Raw genomic sequence first — 24660 nt, forward strand, 5'->3', positions numbered from 1 at the left:
GCCTGTTTAAATCAATGTAATTATAAATTTAGACATGACTCTACTATCAACATCTGGCCATTACTTAAAACAGCAAAAATTAAAGAGGAGTTTTAGGAATTTGGAAGTCAAATGATAGATTACAGACATCAACAGGTTTGAACCAGTCTTTAAAAGATTTAAAACTTAAATATTTGATACTACCTGCATATACAAGAGAAGTATCTAACTGTTTAGACAGAAACTAGTCATTTTAACATTTAAAAACATATTTGAAAGGAGTGTTATTTAAGCAAGGGAGATTAAAAATTCAAATATCAGCCAGAATCTGAAACACAATATTTTGTTAGAAATAAAATGAGAAACTGAGTGGGACATGAAAACAGTAACTGTTCAATAAAAGCAAATTAAAAAAATAGATTTTAAAAAAAATGTAAAAGTCTAACAATATAGTTGAGGTCTAAGGACAGGATCTGGTTCATTGTTAATCTCATCTTAACCTCCTTTTTAAAGCAATTCCACTCGGTGTTTTTGCATACATGTCTCTGTATATACTGTTCCACATGTCAAAGAAGTAGACTTAGCACCTGCCAAAATCAGCAGAGGTCTTCAAGAGATTTGCTGCTACAGCTGGTTGGTACAATATCTGGCTCAAAAGCTGCACGAAGCCTTTGGCCAAGGTTGAAGCAAGAGGTATAGCATCACCCAGGGTTCAGGAATCAGCCAGGCTGGGCAGCTGGTACGAGTGGTCCAGCCAACGATGTATGTTGGTTCACACTGGCTGAAGAACACCAGGTCTCCTGTCTGGCGTCAGGGGAAATGATGGGGGAGGATGGGAAGAGTTTAAGAAATCCCGTGAGGAAGGCAGAGGCGACATAAGGGAGATGTGAGATTGTTAGGATGAACAAGAAGATGGAAAACACTTTAGAGGAAAACAGACCATATTCTGTTAGCCAAAGAACTGCTTGTTCAAATAAGAACCCAACAGTCTGTCTCTGCCTACTTAAAAACCTTTGAAAACTATTGAAAATTAACAAAAAAGAAGAAAAAATGCTGCTCAAAAATCCCAGTATGGAATGGGTTAGGGGAATGCCCAGCTTCTGCACTGTGTACTTGCACAGAGCGATGGGAATCAGAGGGTCAGCAGGCCTCTGGGGAATCTCCCTTGCTATTTAGTAAATACTTTTAATTCTCTAAAAAGCCATGCTAACCTTGTAATGACCTTATTGAGCCACAATCCTTGTGACTGCTTTGTAACGTTATAATTTCTAAATTGCTACCCCATTTACGGATTTTAAATGCTGCAAAATGCCGTATTTTCACATGTGCATTATGTGCTCCTACCAAGATGAAATAAGGTCACGTGGCTAATAAACAAAGTATAGAGAGGAATTTGCAAGAGGAAAGATTGCTCACCTCTTTTCGGAATTTGCACTGTCATCTTTAGCAAATCACTTAATCTATGCTTCCATCCCCCGTACATATAAAACTTGCTGTAAGGATAAAGCTGTCATATGTGTCTTCTTTTTTTAAAAAACTAAATGTCATAGAAAAGCTTCTAGTTAAACAGTTAATACCATTCCTTGCAAGTATTAAAGATCATTTTTCTTTGTAATCAGCACAAAACTCCCCCAAATATTCTCATTGAATACGTCACATCTGTGAAGCAGTTTGGTTCTTTATGTAAGAAGGGATCATAGTGCGTCCACAATTTCAGCTTTTTAAAAATTAGCCTTATAAATTTACTAACAGTCTTAAGTTTCTTACTCCATGACCTTGACAGAGACAAGAAGAATCAGACATAAAGCTCATAACCCTACTTGAGACTACAGCTTAGATCACTTCTCGGACAACTTTTGTGCAAACTATGAAGGATTCATGTTTCGCTGTCGTACTTCAGTATGTGTGACAAATGAAGACAACTAAATGTAAGTATATTAGGCAAAGACAGAAGTGCTACAGCAAATGCAGCTGCTCTGTTACCCATTACGTTCTTTTGGCTTTGATCCTTTTTCAGATATTAAGATACACTTACTCAAATCACATTATTGATACCAACTTTGCTGTTAAACAAATCAGTGGAAAAAGTTGGAAGCCCTCACAAAAAAAGTCCAATGGCTCCCAAACGATGCGCCCAGCTGACAGCATAGTGACAATCCGTCACACATCGATATCAGTTTGGATTCTGAACTGAAGCCTGAGCTGTTGAATCAGAGAGGCTGGAAACCTGGCAAAGGCATAGCGCTGCTCTCCCAAAGAGGGTGTGGGGCATGGCAAAAGAACTCCTGGCATCATTCTCAGGGGAATATTTTGGCTCATGCAAGGACTGGCTCTGACAAGTTCTGAAGGAAGCTTTGCTCAGGCCTCTTCGGCAAGGGAACATATTTTATGACCCGGGGCCTTTCATGGGACTCTGGGTAGGAGCTCAGAAGAGGCCCGAGATAGCTGTACACCTAACCCAAGCTGAATGGGGAATGCGTGACCGCGGCTCTGCATAGGAAAAGAATAATCGGAAGTAGCTAACACGAGAAAGAACAGGGAGACAATTTCTGTGAGGGGAGTGAACGAGCCAGAGGTAGCAGAACTGCTGTACAAGCCTGTCTTTTTCTTAGAAACTGAGAAAAAAATTCTTGCAAGTTAGAATATATTTTCTCAACTGACAGTATTTGAGCTGACATCTTCCAAGTAGGGAGCTTTGAAAAGTCAATTCATATGAAAAGAGAGCTTTTCACAGAATCAGAGAATGGTAGGGTTGGAAGGGACCTTTCTGACATTAACACCACAAAACTGAGGTGGCCAATGACATTTATTTAATTTAATTTAACATGACATGCATTTTAGACACCGGTTCATATTGTTTATTTGCAGAAGCAGTCACTCTCAATGTGCACTTACAATGAAGTTCAGTAGCATGCACCGCACACACTCGTGTGCAAAGTTACTGTTTTCAGTTAGAAAAAAATTAAGGTCATATACACACAGTTTAATTTTGGTTTTATGCAGATATTGCATAGCTGATGATTAGCATCTCAAGAAAAACTGGAATTGTTGAAGCAGATCAAGTCACAGTAGCAAACAAGAAGATTTGAAGAAGGGGCATAACTTTCAGGGTTGAAAGATCGGCAAGTACAGCCTAGAATAAAAACCAAAAATGCTTGTTAAAGTTGACATTTGAATCAGATTTCTTCAAAGCAAGTCAAGAAGTCTGAAAAAGATTCACATATGATACTAATAATAATTAGATTCAGACCTAGCTAGAAACAACTTATGCTGGTTTATGTTAGTGCCATATTGTAGTATTTTTCACTCTAACACTCCAAAGAAAAAGCATATGTTTACGTATATAAACCAAGCAGCTTTATTTTAGCCTTTAGCCTTACTTCAAATGCAGCCATGGCATCATGGCTGAATAAGGGGTCTAACATTTCAACTTGCTTCTAAAAATAATTGGGAATTAAGAATCCTTATCCTGTGGCTTGGCTAGTACTTGTGAAGTACGTCCAACGTAATGACTCCATCAAAATATATTTAAATAAATAAACAGATAGCTAGATAAAGTCAGAGTCATCACAAGCTCTCAAAGTTTGAAAAAAATACATCACCAGATTTTTTGAGAGAAATCTATTTTACCAAATTACTAGAGATAAACAACAATCTTCACCTTACTGATTCAATTTATTTCCTGTGACAGGACTCAGTGCTCACAGTAAAATTTCATATTCAATACTGACAATAGTGATCTTGTAAAACCTTTGTAATATCAAAAAGCACAGAAGCAACTACATTAAAATGAACTGAGAAAAAAGGGTACAAACCTCTATAATATTTCAAAAACATTTTCCCCTCAAATATAGATTCTATATTAAAATAGAAAAAAAAATCTAATTGCTCAAAACAATTTGATAACAATGCAGCTTTTTAGAAAATACACTCTTTTATTTCCTTTTACTCCAGAAAAGCAGTATTATGTACTGCATGGTCACAATTTCCCTTGGTTTTTAACCTAAGGCAAGAATTTAGACAGAAAGATTTGCACTATGCACCACATGCCATGTGAAGCTTAGGTTACTCTTGTTGGCAATGCATCAGAAACTATTTCAATCCCCATCTAACTGAAACTTATCCTTACTTCAGCTGCAGCCAGTGATGTCACCTCCATCAGGTTGACTGCTCGGAAGGCAAACACAGCAGCTGCCAGGACTGAAAGAAAATGCCCAATATTAAGTTGATGACTTGTTAATTAGTGGTTAGAATTAATCTTGATGTAAAATACCAATTCTCACTCCCGTAACCACTTTGATTCTACAGAATAATATACAGTGAATGGCTGCATTTGAGTTACTTTGGCCGCTCTTTAAAACAGATAGGAAAACCACAACATTCTTTCAGAAAAGTCTGAGTTAAAATCCTTGAGTTTAAGATGACTAGCTCCTAAGTGAAAGGGACAAAGTGATTTACAATTAACAATTAATTAATTTCTAAGCCAATAATTTTACATTTATTTAAATATCAATATTTTGGTTGTGAATATTAAATAACATTTTAAAATATGGGTTTTGTACTATCTTGCATATCTCTCTAAATAGCCACCTTGCAGAAATGCAACCAAAACTTTCTTTTTCTATTCACCTACTTTGTGTTTAAAAACTGATCCAACTGAAGATACATGTCTTAGTTAGAGCCCTCATCTTAAACCTTGCAGAAATCTTAGGACATTATTTCCTTTATAAAAAGTAAGTATGAAACTTTTGAAGTTTTAAAAGGACTCTTAAAAGAGAGGACTTCAAAAGAAGAAATCCAGCAAAATCAGGGGAACTCTTAGCTGCTGTAAATATTGAAGAAGTACTTGGCTTAACTGAGTAACATGTATTTTGTGAAAGCGGATAAGCTCATTTATTATTACCATTGACGATGGGAAAATATCCTGTGTTCTGTTCAGAGAGCACTTAGCATTTTTGGAGTGTTATCACAAAAAAACCCTACCAAAAACCTCGCATATTTTTGTTAGAGATGCAGTATTTATGTGACTCGAGTTATACTCTCTGACATGTATGTAATCTGCTTTCAGCATTTATAGAGCAGCTGTTTTCTTCTTGATGCAAAACAGACTGAAGCTAACATGGATTTGCCTTTCATCCACCTGGACTTAACATGTTTTATAAAAATAATTCTGTTACCAGCAAGAATTTCTAGAGAGTTGTATCCCAGGATTCTGTCCCACAGAAGCAAGAGCTGATCTGTAGCTAAATAACCAGAGAATGCTCGCACCATCCATTTAAATGAAATTCGTAGCCTGCAAATAAGTGATAAAAAACAGTTATTGAATTTCTGTCTCCCATAATCATCAGACAGATCTTCTATAAATTGAAAATATTTCATTATTCTTCTACGTTTCTCTTCCAGGAAGAACAGCTATTTTATCTTTCTGCATTAATAATCAATACTTTCCTTTGAAACAGCCAACAGCAAACTATTTAGCATCTCATTTGACAAAGTACTAATATCATTAAAATGTTCTGACCAAACGACCACATTAGAGGGATCCTCAGCTATTATCACCCCCAATGGTTCATCCGTTCTTCTTTTATCATGGATACCAATTATAACAGCAAGATTTTCAGGCTCTATTGCACTTGGTGCCATGATTACGCTATTGAAGACAGCTCTCTCTCCCCTTCCACTAGCTGCTGTTAACTTACATATCTCTGTGTCGTCTGTCTCCGAGGAAATAAATCACTTAGCTCTATCAGATCTGACATGAATCACTGAAAATTAGTTGAATGATGCTGTGTTTCTCGTAGAGCAATTCTCCCCACTTTTTCATAGCACATACAGAGGAAATGCACAAAGCACACAGATGCGGTCAAAGACCACTTTTCCATTTTCAAGGAAAAATAGCACATGGATGTTTGCACTTTTGAATACTTTTCCACGTCTTTTAAATGAAAAATATCTATAGAACAGCACTTTCAGAACAATGCATCTGCAACATTTGTAATAAGTCAGAAAGAAGTACTTACGGCTGAGCCCCAATTTCTCGAAGGTGATAAAAGAGCTGGGGCAGGTGGGTTTGCAGAAGAGTCTCAAACAGCAAACACAATGATACAATGCCCTAACAAAACAAGATCATACCCTGAATACTAACACTCATCCTGTCAAATCTGAGAAAGCAGTATTAGCATGTGAGCACACATGACTTTTTAATTCAAGCAATAAAACACTATGGATGATACAATATGTGGCTCAGGTAAAAAGGGCACAAGCAGCTCTTATGCATTCAGCCACAAAACTCTTGCTCCTAAAATTTTGTGTATGCATTTGCAACAGAATGTATTGTATTAGCCCCTTTCAGCTCTAAGTTACTTGTGGTATTTGTATGTCAGGGTCTAAGCAATTAGTGGGTTATTACAATATGACCTACTTGAAATATTTCCACTTTGGTGAAATGGACCTCAGTTGCAAAAACAACCAAGGAGGATGTGAGAATAGTATCTCTCTGAAAACTAAACCCAAACAGGAATGGGGATAACTAGAAAAAAAGAGTTAAATGTAAAGACATTTTAAATTTTTCTTTTAAAAATTAGCATGAAAAATAACAGGCTCCTGTCTGACCTGTTTCATCACTATTAATGACTGAGAGCACAATGCACAGCCCTGAACTTGTATATCAAAGAAAGGATTTTCTTTTAACCAGGAAGTCTTTTCAAAAAGTAACATAACTATTCATGACTTTTCATTTTTCATGAAGGAAGAAAAAACCCTCACATTTACTATGTTTAATTCTTAAAAAATAGAAGATAAGCCAATTTCTGCAATTGTCTTACATTCAAGACAGCTAGTCCTGGTCATAAACATAACCAAATTATTTAAATTCATCTAGTAGTGCTAAAAAGTGTGTGCTGTCACACAAAGATTCTTGAGTGAAAGAAACAGACGTCAACTTGGTATCACTGAAACAATATCTGTATGCATATGACTATATTTTAGTGTCTCTACCCCAGAAAATATTTAGATGCACTCTACATGTCATTAATTAAAATGCGTGATTATGTATTTATGTGACTTCCTGAACTGAGAAACAATTAAAGACTATAAAAAAAAATCCCCCACTCTCTCATAAAATGAGAATCTTATTGTTTTAAAGTACATGATATTCTATAACAAAGACTGACATTGATGGAGAAAAAAAAAACTATAATAACTGGAGTTACCTAAAATTTTTCCAAGCTTGCCAGAAATATTATATCGAAAAGACTACACTTCAATCACATAGAAAAGCATGGCGCTGTATATCATTGTTCCATAGCAAACAGAATATCAAGAGAGTGGGTTTTAATTCCTAATGAACTTACAGAGGGATGAGAAGAGATGGAATGGAGTCTGAAGAAAAAACGTACATACATCTCACGGAATATCTGATACAATTTGGAAGGTTCATGGTACAGAAAACAAAGTGGAGCAACTGAAAGGATAAAAGAATTACAATTGACTCAACACTGTAAACTGCTAAAGAGAGTTCAATGACTAAGTGCATGAAGTATGAGGAAAAAACAAGTAATTTATAGTAGTACAATTTACACAAACAATACTATACCAATTATTTAGAAAGAAGTAATTTACAATAGAGTCTATCATTTGACATAAAAAGAAAGGCAGTACAATACATTCCAGGTAATAGTTCTATATCTCTCAAGAATCTAAACTAATTAGAACCTGCTTACTGCAGTGCTGGTTTCTGAAGCATAAGAAATCCACTTTAAGCAGAGCTTCTCCAGGGTGTAAGGCAACAGTATGTTGAAGAGTGCAAGTTGTTGTTTCAACCATCTATAACTTCCATATAACCTGTTGTATGTATATGCTGCACAAACATCATCAGTTCCCTGATTGCTACCCCATTCATCCAATGCATGTTTCACAGACAGTTGTACTATACACATTCCTCTAAATAGCCTTTTTATCTGCCCACTCATCACATCTACTGCTTCATTTTACAGGTGCATTTACATGGATCACATAGAATCAGAGAATGGTAGGGGTTGGAAGGGACCTTTAGAGATCTCCTAGTCCAACCCCCCCTGCTAAAGCAGGTCTACCTAGATCAACTCACACAGGAGTGTGTCCAGGTGGGACATCTTACATTTTAGCACATTCAGAGTCTCTATCTCTACATTCACCTTCTCTTCCAGTTTTATTTACACAAAGCTAGGGACAGGGATATGGATACATTTGCCTGCATACATATATATGCATATGCACATAGATACATGTACATTTATATATATAAATGAGTGTATGCATGTGTGAATTAATTTTCATATATATGTACCAGAGAAGGTGGCTTAAAAGAGAAAAGTAGCATAGGTGCGTGAGAGGTGGGGTGCTAAGGTAGGGCGAGAAGTTCACAGAAATGTGTCTTTATGTAGAGATAAGAAAGGCAGATGATGTTACCAGTATGTATGGTTTTAATGATCCAATGTGGAGGTGGAAGACTTGGTAGTATGCATATGTACATGAAGGCAGGGAGGATTACAGAACAGTGCCTGATGCTCCCAGTGTATGCATACAAACATGCAAAAGTGTATTTGATTTACATAAGGTCCCAGATACTTCCTCCTATAGCGGCAGAGCATGCAATACACATGGTGGTCTGCTTGGTCTCAGCTACTGTACCCACAGCCTAGAGTCACACTACTGTTTCTGCCACATTGTTTTTCAGCCTCCCTCCTTCTCACAATCAGCATATTCTGAGTCCTCGCAAGGAGAGGACTGGAGGGAGGGAAGAAGCTCACATCCAGTCTGAGAGATTACACTCTTCACTATTTCAAAAGCCTAAGCTTCCCTACTCAGGTTCCGATTTGCATTTCATATTCCAATTGCCTGATTTTAATGACTGTGTGATCATTAAACGTTATTATTATCAAAACATAGCATTTTAAGTATAATCTTAAAATCTGCTTGCCCTCTGATGCCACAAACACATTGATTAATCAAGGGAAAAAACTGAAAAGCTGTAAGAAATAACCTCATGTTGTTGTTATATCTCTGCACTGCTGCCTTGTTAAGTGTGAGACCTGAGGAGACTTTTCTGCTCTATTCCTAGAAATATTGTTGATATTTGCGCTTTTCTCTGTGCAGCAAAGTGGCAACCATTGTATTATTTAAAGCTCCTTTAACACCTATTCTAGGAAAATGGATACAACGTCTTAAAACCAAATCTTGTTTTTAAGAACCCTTCTGGGTAACTTGGTCTACCCAGAAGTGAAATACAACAAAACAGCACTTTGTCAACAAACTTTATCCCTCTATTCATAAACATTACTATGTATAGCTAGCTATTAGCTCTCAAAGAAGGAACTTCCACATGGTAATGTAAGTAAACAGAAATAACCTGGAATTAAAAGAATTATATACAACAGTCTTCATACACAAAGAAACAGAATACACACAAGTTTAAAAGTTGATGAAAAGCACATACAGCTTTAAACTGCAATATGAGAAAAATCAATCCTGTAGTTTTAAGAGTTTGAGAGAGTCACACTTACCATACATAGAAAAGCCATGAAAAGGAATTACACCTACAAAACAAAAATAGCTCTTTTTTTTCTTCTTATCCATGTAAAAAAACATAATTTCCCCCAAGTTTCTAAACTGTATTCTGCCAACCACTAGAATGAAGCATGTCCTTGTTATAGCACTGCAGTAACCTCAACCTTGTAAATACTTAAGTACAGGAATTGTATCACTTACTTAGCACAACCAACTACGTGCTTAAACACACACTACGGTTCCTAGAAAGACAACTAAAGCTCTGTTTCCATTAAATGGCAACCCGTAAATGTCACGCATTGACAAGGAGGGAGCAGGAAAAAAGGAGGCCAAGAACTCTAGTAATTCATGTAGTAGTCAGATAAAACATTTAAGAGGACCTGGCAGTTGTATCATGACAGTTCTCTTTTCCAGCTAATCTGAGCTCCCGTTCATTGATTTTCATGTAGGACCAGTAAGAGGGAGCTGCTTTGGCAAAAGCTCACAAGGACAATGCTTCACGGCTACAAAGCTGCAAAGGATTGTGGAGGCAAAAGTGGAAGAAGCGGGAACAAAAGTAGGTGCTACAACTGACACCATTGGAACACCGAAGGCGTAAAAGACAAGGCTAGAGATGCCGATTTAAGATTGGTGACATAAGGCCTTGAAAGCAAGGGTAAGGAACTTGAACTTAAAATACAAATGCAGTGCAAAAGCAGAGAAAGGATTCGCTAGACAGGGACTAAAATGGTTGAAATAAGAGCTGCAAAAAAGATTTGTAGTAACTGAGGTAACAACAACAGCTTAATTTTAACTTCAAATTATATGGATTAGTTATGTCTGAATTTTTAAAATGAACAGAAGGTTCAAAAGGAAAATACTTTAAGGTGTGTTGTTGAAATGCTGGGGGTCAGAAAGTTTCAGCATGTATCATTCAGATCCTCTAAGTGGTGATACAAGGCTGGAATACAGGCTGCTGCACCAGAAGTTGTTTTCCTTCTCCTTCCTACACACATACACAAACTCCGTATGTGACTACTAACATCAGGCTGAATGTGGTTTCAGAGTAGCTTCAGTCTGCTTACTCCTTTAAATTAACGAATTTTGCAGAATAACAGTGAAACACAATTTGTAATAGAAGTTATCACGTATTTGAGAAAAAACCCCTGTATCTTCTCAATCTACCACTAGAGGAGGCAACAGTGTAATTCTTACCATTTGGGGGATAGAAAACAGCGTATTCTTCCATTCCGAGTTTTCCTGTGAATCATCAAACCACAATTCAAATGTGATTAAACTGTTAAAAAGTGTAAAGATTGAATTTTAAAATGTAGATTCTAAGTTACAATAATACAAATTGTAACTAATTGCATTATTGAGCATTTGATATTATCTAAAACAAGCAAGCAACACAACAGGACAGCTACAGTGGCAGATGTAAAACTAAAATGCAGCACCAATAAGGGAGAAAAAAATGAGGAAGATCTCAGCAATGCTATCCCATAGAGATTTTATTTGGGTGTGTCTTAGGAGCTCTAAAGGTGTTTGCTGCAGACCTTGAAGACAGGGAAGCTCTATGAAGGGAAAATGTTAAGGGGATAAGTCTGCCTAGCATGGCAGACTGACTCAGAGACAAGAAAAACATTTAAATAAGATATAAGAGCAGACAAAAATATTCAAGGATTCATTAACCCTGCAAGAGAGAGCAAGATGGTCGGTATAGTTTTGATACAACAAAAACATATTTAAGTAATCTGTGGATACAAAAGATTAAGTCAAAATAAGATAGTATACATTGACCATGTAACTCTTAATCTTCCCTGCAAAATGAACATGTTTTATTAGTTAGCCATATTTTAAATATCAAAGCTAATGATTTAAAACCCACTATAAAAAAGGTATCAATTTACTTAGAAATATAAAGGTGTTTCGAAGCATATTGACAACAAACTAAAAACTGTGATTGTGTTAGTTTTAAAATGAGAAAATTCAAGTAGAAAATGTAATTACATATATGAAAACTTGCAGAATACTCAGATCCTTTAGATCTCTGTGTATTTCGTTGACTTTACATAGAAGAATTTAGCACAAGGAACTTCTGTCAGGTTCAGTGGAATCTAGACTTAGATATTTCTGTAGCATTAATTGACTAAATTAAAAATTGCTCCGTGAAGCCCTTGCCTACTACCCCATGAAAATAAACTCGAGTATTTTGCAATTAGAGAAATCAGTTGTTTCCTTAAACTAAAAAATATTTTCTCAATAGTTTGCATGCTGTGCAGTGGGGACTTGTAAACTGGAAGGAGAATATTTTTAGCATAAAGCACATCTCTTGGAAAATTAGCCAAAAATAGGACCTACAAGCCTTTTGGATTTACACAGTACAGGTTCAGCAGAGATTTAGATTTCAGCAACTTCATTCCCCAGTCTTGTCCAGGAATAAGTAGGATGCTCCTCATAACATCATGTTTCTGGGCTGCCATGGCTCTGTGCCTGAAGTGAGATCTGGGGTCCTACTGCTGTTTTGCTCTCAGGTGAGCCCTTTGCTTGTTTCAAGAAGCAGGTAAAGAAAATTCCTTAATTCAGTTAAAGAGAGAGAAAATACCTACAAAGCAATGAAGAAGAGAACAAACATTGTCTCTAATGACGCAGGAGACAGTAAGAGGAAAACTGTCAGCAGAGGTCTGTTAGATAAAAGAACTTGGTATGGGCATCACATTTGGCTAAGTACTCTACACAAAGAAGCAAGGAAGAAAATGGGGGTGCAGAAGGCAAAGGTATAAGGGGGAAAAAAAAAAAGTGATTGGGTGGCTGTATGATTCAAGAAGGAAGACAAAATTAAGAACCTCTGGGTAAAGGCAAGGCATGTGAGGAACTAAGAAGCAAGTAAATGGAGTTTAGAAGTATGGCATTAAAAGTTAGCAAAGAAGGGAAGTGGACTGACCAGGTGGGTTGGACTAGATGATCTCTAAAGGTCCCTTCCAACCGTACCATTCTATGATTCTATGATTGTTAACAAAAATAAAACTCATTGAAAACTTAAGCCAAAAAACATGCAAAAGCTAACACTCTGGAAGATGTGTGACAGAGGATGCAGAGCAGGCCAAACTTCTGAATGCCACCTTTGCTTCAGTCTTTACGGCCAAGGCCGGCCCTCAGGAATCACAGTCCAGCAAGGATAGTAGGATGGCCTGGACAGCAGAGGACTTGCCCTGGGTGGAAGAGGAAGAGGTTAAAGACTTGTTGGCCAAGCTTAACGCTCCTAAGTCAATGGGTCCTGATGGGATGGATTCTAGAGTGCTGAGGGAGCTGGCTGATGTGATTGCTAAGCCACTCTTCATTTTTGAACAATCATGGAGGACAGGTGAGGACTGGAGAAAGGCCAATGTCATGCCAATCTTCTAAAAGGGCAGGAAGGACAACCCAGGAAACTACAGGCTGGTCAGCCTCACCTCCATCCCTGGAAAAGTGATGGAACAACTCATCCTGAATGTCATCACTAAACATATGAAGGAAAAGGTGGTTATCAGGGGGAGTCAACATGGCTTCACCAAGGGGAAATCCTGTTTGACCAACCTGATATCCTTCTGTGAGTGCATAACCAGCTGGCTAGATGAGGGGAGAGCAGCAGATGGCATCTACCTTGGCTTCAGCAAGGCTTTTGACACTGTCTCCCATAACATCCTCATTCAGAAAGTTCAGGCAGTGTGGCTTGGATGAGAGGATGGTGAGGTGGATCGAGAGCTGGCTGAATGACAGAGCCCAGAGGGTGGTGATCAATGGCACAGAATGGAGTTGGAGGCATGTGACTGGTGGAGTTCCACAGGGATCGGTTCTGGGGCCAGTCTTGTTCAACATCTTCATCAACGACCTGGATGAGGGGACAGAGTGTACCCTCAGCAAGTTGGCTGATGAAACCAAACTGAAAGGACTGGATGATTCCCCAGGCAAAGGCAACAAAAGAGTCCTGCATCTGGGAAGGAACAACCCCATGCACTAGTACAAGCTGGGGATTTACCTGCTGGGGAGCAGCTCTGCAGAGAGATCTGGGAGTGCTGGTTGATAATAAACTAAACATGAGCCAGCAATGTGCACGCGTGGCCAAGAAGGCCAATGGCATCCTGGGATGCATCAAGAGTGTGACAGGACAAGGGGTAATGGAAAGAATCTGGAATACAGAAAGTTCATTTAAACATAAGGAAAAACCTTACTGTGAGGGTGACGGAGCAGTGGCACAGGCTGCCCAGGGAGGGTATGGAGTCTCCTTCTCTGGAGGTTTTCAAAACCCACCTAGACATGTTCCTGTGTGATCTGATCTAGTTGGACCTTAATTGACACAGGGCTCGGACTAGATGATCTCTAGAGGTCCCTTCCAAGCCCTACCATTCTATGATTCTATGAAGATGCCATGTTTTGAAAAATATCAGTGTAAATCTGTTTGGTAGATCTCTGTTCTCCCAGACCTTTGAACAGAGCTCATAATTCTTCAGCGACATGTTCCACTCCTGTCTACAAGTATCTGCAAAACTCACTGCTTTGAGAAGATATCATCCTACCAGTTGCTAAATGTATTGAAGCTGGAGAGGACCACACTTATGTATTTCAATTTCTAACTCTGATGAAGATAGATGTTGTCAATATTTTACTATATTGTCCTAGTTTTGTGTTTAATTTATTTTGGTAAAATGCTGCAGAATTATACACAGAAATCTACAGTAAAAGAACAACATTGCAATCTGGCCTTCATGTGAACAGCTTCTAAACTGTCACAACAGCATCTCTGCAGATATCAGCTGGATGCACATTTTTTTTCATTCTTTTAAATGTAGTTTACTATGTGTAAGAACATAAAGTCAATTCACAAACTGTGTTACTGCAGCAGTCAAGAAAAATCTATAGAATCTTTTTGAAAAAAAACCCCTCCTTTTACCTTGTATGTATGATTTGGGTGGGGTGGCACTACTGTAAGCAAAGTGCTCCAATACAGATGTATCTCGGGAAAAACAGAGTAATACCTATAGAAAACACAATATAAAAATCATCTCACTTAGCAGATCAACAAGGCAACATCAAACAGATGTAAGGACCTGCCTTAATTAGCACCTATTAGATGGTATTGAAGAAAGCTAAGATGGTTGAAAGCTCTTGACCAGCCTAATTTATTTTTCCTAATCCAAATTTCCAGGCTTGCTTTGAACTTGCTAAGATTTTACCTTCACATTCATTTGTTGTCAGTGAAATATCCATGTTCTCCAACGCTCTTGGCCTCTCAGCATGAGTTTATCCCCTTCTGTCACATCATTAGTGACTCTGCATGCAACTGGTTGCTTTGCCATCTATTAGATTATTTTTCTACTCAGTTACTACGACTTGGGGAAGTCCCAGTAAGTGAATAAGCAAGTGAAACATTTACGTTTTCTCATGTGTACAGTTCCAGAAGACTCATCCTATATTTCCTTTTGTCTCCAGGAGCTTTACAGAATTCTTACATAGTATTCATTCATTTCAAAAAGCAAAGATTATACTGTTCAACTTGTACCCATAACTTCTGAAATGCATATTGTAATTTGTAAATTATATGTATATTTTTTTAGTATTGCCAGCAACTAAGTATAAAATTAAATAGTAAAACTATTAAAAAATAATAAGCAGGAATATCATAATATGTAATAAAAAATATAATAATTAGTTTTGTACTTTCAAAATTTTCATGTTTTCATATAACAAAAGACTGCACTATCAAGAACGTACACAAGAGGGCAGAAGTAAGACAGACTGCATCTTGCTGGTGATTATTTTTGCATACCTTAAACCACCGCTGTTCTTGCAGGTTTTAGGAGTGTACAACTGTGCCCAAGGTGTAAAATGTGGAAACGTATTAGATGGCATTTCACTACATAACTTGTGAATAAAAACAAATGGATTTTTCCTTGAATTAATTATTGTAAATGTTTTTGAGATACCAGCATTTGTCAAATGGAACCATGCAAAACTGAAACACTGTGAAACCTGAACATCACTGGGGGGTTTTAATTTTTTATGGAAAGTGGGTCATATTTTGAGACTTTATCCTCTTTGAAACTTCAAAACTATTTCTCAGATACAAACATCTTTTAAAAAGGAACTAGTTTCTTTATCTCTAACAGTTTAAGCTAAATATTATTTTTGCACAAGACACAATAATTTTCACAAATGACAAAATGCAGCTGACAATAACAATACACAGGCAAATGTGTATTGTTATTCTCTGTGTATGTTAACTGAGGTGAAAGAAAAAGAAACTAATCTAAAAAGGACATAAATTATGTTCCGTCACAGGGGAAAGAATGTAACCTTAAATTGAGGCCCCCCCTTTTTAGGAATACAGTGTCCAGTACAAGTATCTGGAAGTCTTTAAATTACTACCACGCATCTTTGTAAGTGATAGCGTATAGCTCAAACAGAAGTTTTGACTATACTTAAAAACTGCTGAGTGAGGTTCTTTGCATGTATTCATTATGCAGGATGTAAGACTCAAGTATTCAAATAGAACCTGAAATAATGGATTTGCAAATGTATTAATTAATGTATTTTTTGTCATTCACAAAAATGACAATACTAAACCTGTTTTTAAGTACATAAATGTTTAGCAAGTTATTGGATGTATAATCAAAACTGAAAAGAAAACCACTGAATTCAAAAGACAAAAAGCTTTTATCAAAAACAAGTGACTATACTAAAAGTACTTATATTCTGTTTCAACATTAATTATAAAGAAGTAATAAAAACATTTAAACTTTATAAAGAAAGCAAAGATATTAAAGGAAATAAATTACGTTTCACAGTGTTCTTCCCAAAAAGGATTGCATGCTACTGACCAAATATCCTTATTATTATTTTCTGCCCACATTTTTTGTTTTCATGGATGTTTTATCCGATAAGCACTATATAGACAAAGGCCACATTCTGTTCAGTCACTTAAAAAATGTAGCGTAGTAACTAGTCATGAAAAAAGCACAAATACAGTGCACTTATAGAAATGATATGTGGTTTAAACATTTTGATTACCTATTTCATTTAGCTAATATTTAATTCCACTTACAATATGAAATCAATAAATAATATTCCATATCAGAATGACTCATACTTGCAGAATTTTTCCAGGGCCACAGAACAAAATCATTTGGCAGCAAAGTATTTGCAAATCAGGTTGCAAGAAAAAATTATCAAGGAAAATGGGTAACTTTCATCTAGAGAACAGTCTGAAGAATATCACAAAGTACCAAACAAAACTAGAAGAGCTAATAATTAGAAGTGGAGACACTTTTTGTCTCAGAGCCTGGCAGTAAAACTAGCCTCATTTTTTTTTTTTTAAATGTTGATGATTCACCTTCAAATTACTAAAGACAGTTTAGTCCTTTTTTATGATTTTCATTCTGTAACAAATCTTTTAGTTAATAGAGATATGTAAAATTTAAAATATTCAACTGAATATATTCTATATATTGAGAATGATGAACAAAATTTATTTCTGATGGTCTTAAACCAAAATATTATACCATAGTCCAGCTCTGTCATAGATTGTAATCCTTTGTCCATTGTAACTGTCAGTTAATGTCTAATTAATATGCTTTAATATTCTGCATAATGAATGAAGCAGAAATAAGAATGAGATTTTCACATTCCACAATGAAGAAATAATGTTACAACACTTATCATCTTTGACCTTTAAATCAAGGAAAGCTTCTACATGTAAATATTTTAGTTAAAAAACACCAACGTTTGAGTTGTCATTATTTAGTCATCTTTCAAATTTTAATTCAGAAACAACTTCAAATACAGAACTTAATATTGTAGCTATCTTTAAGTAAAAAAGGCTATAGTTTAATGAGGTTATAATTTCAGGTATTACCGTTTAAATGCTTATTACACATGATTGAATAGTAAGCTTAAAAAGTAACACATATATCTACATGGACTAAGCAGCATTAAGGACAGTTTCTTGCTTGGTTAAATTCCTACCAGTTTACATATTGCCAGTAAAGAAGAAATCATTTAGTTTCACATAGCTCTAAAATAAAATATTAAACAAGTCCAACCTAATGGATGTGACTAATGAAACTGAAAGCACTGTGGAAATGCTCAGTTTGCTGCATGATATTTATGTTGACACCGCAATCAACTACATATTAGGAAATTTATAAATGTAATCTCCTCTATTTAAGGGCATTTGACAGGCAGCAAGAAAGATAATTCTTTACAAATTAGCTGGGTTTCCCATTGCTAGAATCAGCTTTGCAATCAGAGTAATCTTAAAAGTAACCATATGTATCACTCACTACCTTATTCAGAATCAATGCTTCAGTTTCAAGATACATCAATACACTATCTCTTCTGCTTATTGCAGGAGGTCAAGCTTTTTTAAAAAAAACAAAACTGTAACCTTGAATATATTACTTAAGTCTTAATTTCTTTGTATGCCACAGCAGTTAATCATTTTATTATTGCAAAACTGGAAAGGGAATGAATATGTCTGGCTCCGTATTTTCTGGCTTACTGCATTTATAAAAGACATTGTGTAGGGTCCTTCGGAGCAGGAGTTTTAGAAGCCTGTCCTGCTTAATCTGTTTAAGTGTGCAAGATTAACTTATAGTATGTTTATTCAGATGGGAAAGTTTAGGTAATGCAGCAAACAGAAGCTGTCTAGCGTTCCACTGTACTCTGCCTACAGAAGACATAAAGGAAGACCTTACTCCAATGATAATATAATCCCACAGGAGTAAATTTTCTAGTTTTTCTAACAAAAAAAAAGTTACATACCTGATATAAATAATCCTCAAATACAAAATAGTAGTCGTCATTGCTTGCTGTCAGCTTTACATCCTGTAATTGAACAATACAGCAGTTTGAAGCCAAAAGACATCTCTGATTCCCAGGCAAGCTAAACTTAACACAGTGGTAGAACAACTGTTTCACTACTGAATCATTAAACACCTGTAGTTAAGTATATACTCCACATTTTAAAGTAAAACCCACACCAGATAAATACTCAGAATTGAAATTTCAAATGTTAGTACTCAGACCCCAGTGCTTTCTTCCTCACAAAACCAGTTACTCCTTCAAATGAAGCTCCTTACAACTCTGTGGCTCAACTCAAACAAATGTCTTCTTACACAAGAGCTAACTCAGGCACAAGGAGTTTACAATAATAAATTCCCACTAATTTTTCTTACACTCCTCAAAACCAAACCATCTAACGTTTTATTTGTTAAAATCCCAAGATACTGGTTGTTATGAGGATAAAGATCACTTAATCACTGTTTAGTGAAGCACTTACTTTGTATATCAGGCTGTCCACTAAAAGGTCGTGCTGAATCACATTGGACTTAAGCTGTTCATAATACAAGATATCCTAAAATTAAAAATATTGTCATCAGTCTGAGAAACAACTTTAATTCATACTTAAACTAACGAAGATGATTTTTAGCAATTTAAAAAAAAAAATAATCAGGGAAAACCATAAGCATGTATCCAGCTGAAAAAGCCACTGCTTAATTTATGAAGCTGCTTATTCTAGTTTAAGAAATGAGGTAGATATTTGAGGCTTCATAAAATGACCTCCTCTTTAGATACTTAATAAAATAAGAATGAACAAACTAGTTCAAATCAAATATCTGTATCTTCCTTGGAGGTCTTCAAGACCTGCCTGGACATGTTCCTGTGTGACCTGATCTAGGTGAACCTGCATCTGAAGGGGGGTTAGACTAGACGATCTCTAAAGGTCCCTTCCAACCCCTACCATTCTATGATTCTATGATTTCTGATTCTATGATCTTCCAACCTTTGAGTCTCTATCTCTGAAACCTTTTAAATACTCAAAATAATTACTTTTTTTCCCCTTTATTACTCTCTATTTTCATGCACCATTAATAGGTTCAGTCATATCTTCTAATATTAGTCAGTTGCTGCAAATATTTGATATTAATCTAATATGCATATCTAAGTAGTATAAGTCTGTGAAAAGAGAAAATAAAAAATGTATTTAAAAAAGTTGTGAAGAATCCAAAGAGCTCACATCTCTTTTAAAATTCCAATTATTTTCTGAATGTCTGCAGAACACACACAAGGGTGAAAAAATGAGGAACTATCAACACAAATACTTATTTGCTTTTGCTTATTCTATCCCTTTCTTCTTAGAACCAGCTAGTAAAGGAAAAAAAACCCAACAATATTATTGTCTAATTCCTAAATCCCTCTCCGTCATTATGCCTACAATCAAATACCACAGTTGTGAATAGATTCGGAATAAATTTATAAACTAAATCATCAGACCCAAAGCTCCTTCCCACTTCTCAAAACTTTTGATTTCAATGTGTCTCTACAAGCACCACACAAATACTTGTCTGCTCCAACTTTTACATAATATTTACTGCCAATTTCTTTGCAAAATAGGTAAGTCTGGAGTAATGATTTATAGAACAAATGGGAAGAAGATGAAATTTTGAGAGGGAGAGAATGGGGAAAAAGTGAAGGCTAGGGAACTGTTCTATCAATTCAAAACTGAGAAGTAGTGAATATTATATACTTAGAAATTACTACAATTAGTACAGTATTAGACTGTTAAGTTGAAATGAGGAGAAAAGCTGTATTTATTAAGTAAGGATAACTACCACAGAGAAAATATTTACTTTTTTCTTTCTGAGAAATAAAAACGGGATGTACAAAAGGACAATATTTCCCTATAAAGTCTCAGATGCAAATATTTACTAAATGTGAATTACTTGCAATGTGAATGTATAACTCTTAAAATCTACAGAAAACTACTTTAACATTCAAGTCACAATTTTAAAGCATAATACTGTAGTCTAATTAAGAGTAACTGCCAAATGAATAATATCTAAAAGGAGGGTTTTTTGCCACCTCATATAATTGTACATATTACAACACAAATTTAAAAAACCCTCTTCTTTTTCATGCTAGGCAGACTACACACTTCAAATTTACAGGTAAACACAATTTTCCTTAAAATACTTTCACCCGAGGTCACACAGTGGTTTCAAGCTACAAGTCAACATTATCACTAGCCCAGTGTTTCATACTAACTTTTTCCTTCCTGAATTAGGAAGCCATTAAATTGTGTTTTACATTTCCTTACAAGAGACCATTTTCCTGTTATTATTAAAATTATTGAAAAAAACACAACTAAAAATTAACCATGTTAAGTACATGGTTCATTCATCTTAACAGTTGGAATAGCTTGGAATTAAATCAAATTGCTGCTGCTTTATTCACACTTAGAATAGACTTAGTAATTTGCCATGCAAGGAGTAACTTCACTGAATGAAGGAAGAACAGACATGAAAAGTACATGAAAAATATATTTATACATGCAGCTCTACTGTACTGACATCATGACTTTAGAGTGCTAGCTTCAATGCAGTTTTTTTTTCTGGCATCACACTGAACTATGACTGTTATTTCTCACGTATTTACTAGCATTCCATATCTTAATTCAACTGCATTATTAATTGAAGTGTAAAGGATGATGTTCATTGCAATTCTGTATAAATTACAGTGTACAGTCAGTGAACAGTATCTTCCAAAGAAGTAAACCATAAAACTGCTGAAAAAAATTCAAATAAAACAGGTTTAATCAAAACAGCATAGTTGCTGCTTGTTAATTCTGAATGACATGTACTTAAAACATTCTATAAAACATTTTGTTTTACCACAGGAACCAATAAACCTGAAGTGTCAAACTTCTCGTTTCCCACCCTTCTGAGTTATGTAGTAATTAGAATATAGGGCAAATATTGCCTGAGTTAGATCAGAGATCTGAATCACTTAACCGTAACAGGATGTGTAATTTCTGAAATACATGTACTTCCCAGTTTTCCTCCTGAATTTGTTTTAATTTGTGTAAATATTTTCAGTAGTTAAAAAAGGGTAAAAACAAGCAACCTGCTGTTTAGGACACTGCCTTGAAAGACAGAACAACTGGGCTGAGATTCTTCAGCAACTTAGAGAAACTGAATGCAAGTTCTTTGAATACTCTCTTTAGCAGGATTTTAAATAAAGAAGGCTAGCTGTTTATCACCTTTTTTAAAAACAGAATTCTTTTTCCTTTGTTCCTATGAAAACCCAGCAAGCCAAATCAGTAATTTCTCAGCAATCAGACACCACTTGCTGTTACTGTTATAATTTCAGCACAAACTAAAATTTTGAACGCAATTCAAAACTCTACTCTGAAAAAAAGAACAGCAATTTTACATTGCAAATATTAGCAGAGTAAAATAGTACTTAAAATATTTTAACAGTAAAATAATTTGGTAAAAAAACCCCAGAAGGCCAAGCTGCCCACCTGAATGTGAACTCACGAGAAGAAGTTTGTGAAACAAATCCAAAAATATTTAAAAGGTATTTGCAAAGCAAAAACAATCATAACCATTATAGGAATAATGGTTTTAACTCATTCATTCTCACTCATTTTCTCTTAAATTGTGATTGTTGTGATGCAAAATTAAAACAGGGCTTGGGAATCACACCAGTTTTTCAGATGAAACTTGACCACAACTGGATTTTGCCCATGCCTCTTTGTAAGACAAGAGGCTTGTAATTCATGCTGTATTAATAAATTTATTCTGTATATCTGAATTATAAACAAGATTGGTCACAGATTTACTTCCAAGTCACATAACCCTTCTTCCCAGTGATTAGTTTCTTTCAAAAACATTTCTCACTGTTTAAGAAAGAGCCTCACTCAGGCTTCAGAAAAGATTCAAGTCCAGTTTTACTATTTTATTGGTTGCATTTCTTCCTCCAGGTGAGACAACTGACTACTACTAAGTTCCAGGAGTGTCTAAACATGTGCTAGGTTTCTTACCCTAAAATGTTTTAATTTATGAAACCAAAATATTACCATTTTCATCCCATCAAACTTTCTTCTCTGTCTGCCAAATCTTAATGTAACCTTGATTTGTAAACATTCTGCTTTTTTATAATGTGTTGCATTTAACCAGGCTGTAGCTCTTCTAAAAAAAAAAACCCAACATACTTTGAGAATATTTATATATTTTATATATATATATCTATAAAAACCAAACCCATACATATATATCTATTTCTACTGCACCTCCAAGGATACACATCTTTCCAAGTTAAAATAAAGTACTTTTCAAGACTGCAGTGCTCAGTCCTCTTGACTTTACTAAGCCACATACCCAAAACACTGATACTATATTCACCTGAGAGCATAAGGAAAAAGGAGCTCTGAAAGTAGCTCACAGAGAAGGGAGAACACTGTCTTTCACCAGTATTAGCTTAAGCAGAATCTGGTTATTCACCTTTTTTGAAGTTAAGGTTTGAACTACCCAGCAGCCTCTGTGCAGGCACAATCCACCTGTGGTCTGTCATGAAATCCCTGGCACAAGAGTTGCACTCTTACTGCTGAACTCTCAGGCAGCTCATGACTCATTTTTAGATTACCTTTGTCATTTAACTGCACTATCTATACCTGCCTCTCCAGTCTAATACAAGAAATGAGTGGGTGAAGTATAGAACAAGGAGTATAAATTAAAAGTGACATAGAGGAGTATAGGAAGGAGACACTAAGATTTGTGGGAACCGGATAAAGTCTAAAGAATGCCAGCCAGTATTAATTAGGTGAGCAGTAGCTTTTGGAACAGAAGCACCAGAAACAAGTACAAAATAAAAAACTAATCAGATTACATAAAGATATAATGGACACAGAGCTAAAGAAAGCTCCTCCTGGCAATCCTGGAAGAGGATCCAAAACTTTCTCTCCTTTTACTGAACACCTGTGTGTTACTTTACCTTGTAAAGTACATTCTTCTCCAGTAAAGAATGATGACAGTCCATTACTGCTGCCGTCCAAACAGCTTCTCTGCTGTTTGAATGGTGCAGTGGATAGAAATAACCCTACGGATAAGGCATAGAGTTTCCTCATGCTCCTTTTTGAACTTGTCACCTCACCCCTTTATTAAGTTTTTAAACCTAGGAAATTACATTCAGTGAAAGCCGTAGTCATGAGAAGCATTACTAATTTCTGCATGCTGGAATTTTCAGAATTAAGATTGATTTTCAACCAATTAACAACAACAGAGGAAAAAAGCCTACAGGAAAATGAACAATTTCTGGTTTTAAGAATTGCCTGAATAGCATGCAACGAATAACCAATAGTGTAACAGACTGAACAGAAGGGAAAATAAAGACAAACAGTCTGCACAAAATGGATGGCATACACTTAAGTGAATCAACAAGGCAAATATCCCTCAGAAAAGCTGTGATTGTGTGATTCAGGATCACACAGTAAAATATATATGTACAGCAAACTGGACTTTTTGCACGGACAGTATTAACTGTGACCACATTCGGCTTTTAATGTTTGACTTTACAACCTTAAAAACAGTGTTTCTCTAAAGTGTACCATTACAAATGAAAACTAATTGACAATTCATTGCCAGGAAATGTGTTTATGCCTTCCTAAATAAGTCTGTGTATAGAGCTTACAGTTTATCATTTTTATGATTACAGAACTAGATTGCTAGTATCATCCCTAGCTTGGCTGTATATTACCTTTATACAGAGGCTGAGCTCTACTGAATAAAATTTTCCAAACAACAATATTGAATGCTAAGACACGCAATACTGCCCATACAAAACCCTCTTAAAGTTTTACTCTAAAGAAAGGAGATTCTTGGTCCTTAGGAGTTATAGATTCATACAGTTATAACTGTAACAGAGCCTCAACTGCAAATCAGAAATATTACAGCAAAAAACCTCTGCAATCATGCAATTCAGCTTCAGCAGAGAAACAATACACAAGAGGAAAAGAAGTGTTAGATAAACCACCAAAGAATACATGAAATACAGCAGATCGTATACCAGCTACATCTATCTGAAAATTGCTTTGCTATACTTCACAAAAAGTAAACTGGTAAAAGTTGTCCATGTGAATTTCATGGATTTTAACACATCTATTTCCATAACAACTCATATATTACATGAACATGGCATGTTTTGGGTTTTTTTTAATTAGTACCGTGACTTTCAGTCATTAGAACAGAATACATTGCTTTTTTATTAAATTATTTAATTTTCCACATTAAGACAAAGATAGTCTTAGAGCATGCAAAAAACTACTTCACTGTGAGGGTA

General features: G+C 35.7%; 1 protein-coding gene across 2 annotated transcripts in view; it reads right to left on the bottom strand.

The window, feature by feature from the left end:
• Positions 1–2811: 2811 nt before the first annotated feature.
• Positions 2812–24660, bottom strand: part of TBC1D19 (TBC1 domain family member 19) — a 54602-nt gene continuing 32753 nt past the window's right edge. Inside the window, exons 12-21 of one of the 2 annotated variants that reach the window (XM_061992955.1) lie at positions 18821–18895; positions 18304–18366; positions 14435–14519; positions 10720–10764; positions 9522–9554; positions 7332–7441; positions 6000–6091; positions 5157–5272; positions 4109–4179; positions 2812–3112 (exon numbers count right to left, since the gene is read on the bottom strand). In XM_061992955.1, coding sequence (XP_061848939.1) covers positions 3038–3112; positions 4109–4179; positions 5157–5272; positions 6000–6091; positions 7332–7441; positions 9522–9554; positions 10720–10764; positions 14435–14519; positions 18304–18366; positions 18821–18895 — 765 coding nt within the window. In that variant the 3' untranslated portion in view covers positions 2812–3037. The remainder of the gene's footprint in view (positions 3113–4108; positions 4180–5156; positions 5273–5999; positions 6092–7331; positions 7442–9521; positions 9555–10719; positions 10765–14434; positions 14520–18303; positions 18367–18820; positions 18896–24660) is intronic. The other variant, XM_061992956.1, reaches the window with a different exon arrangement.

The sequence above is a fragment of the Colius striatus genome, chromosome 3 (assembly GCF_028858725.1).
Source record: "Colius striatus isolate bColStr4 chromosome 3, bColStr4.1.hap1, whole genome shotgun sequence".
Lineage (NCBI taxonomy): Eukaryota > Metazoa > Chordata > Aves > Coliiformes > Coliidae > Colius > Colius striatus.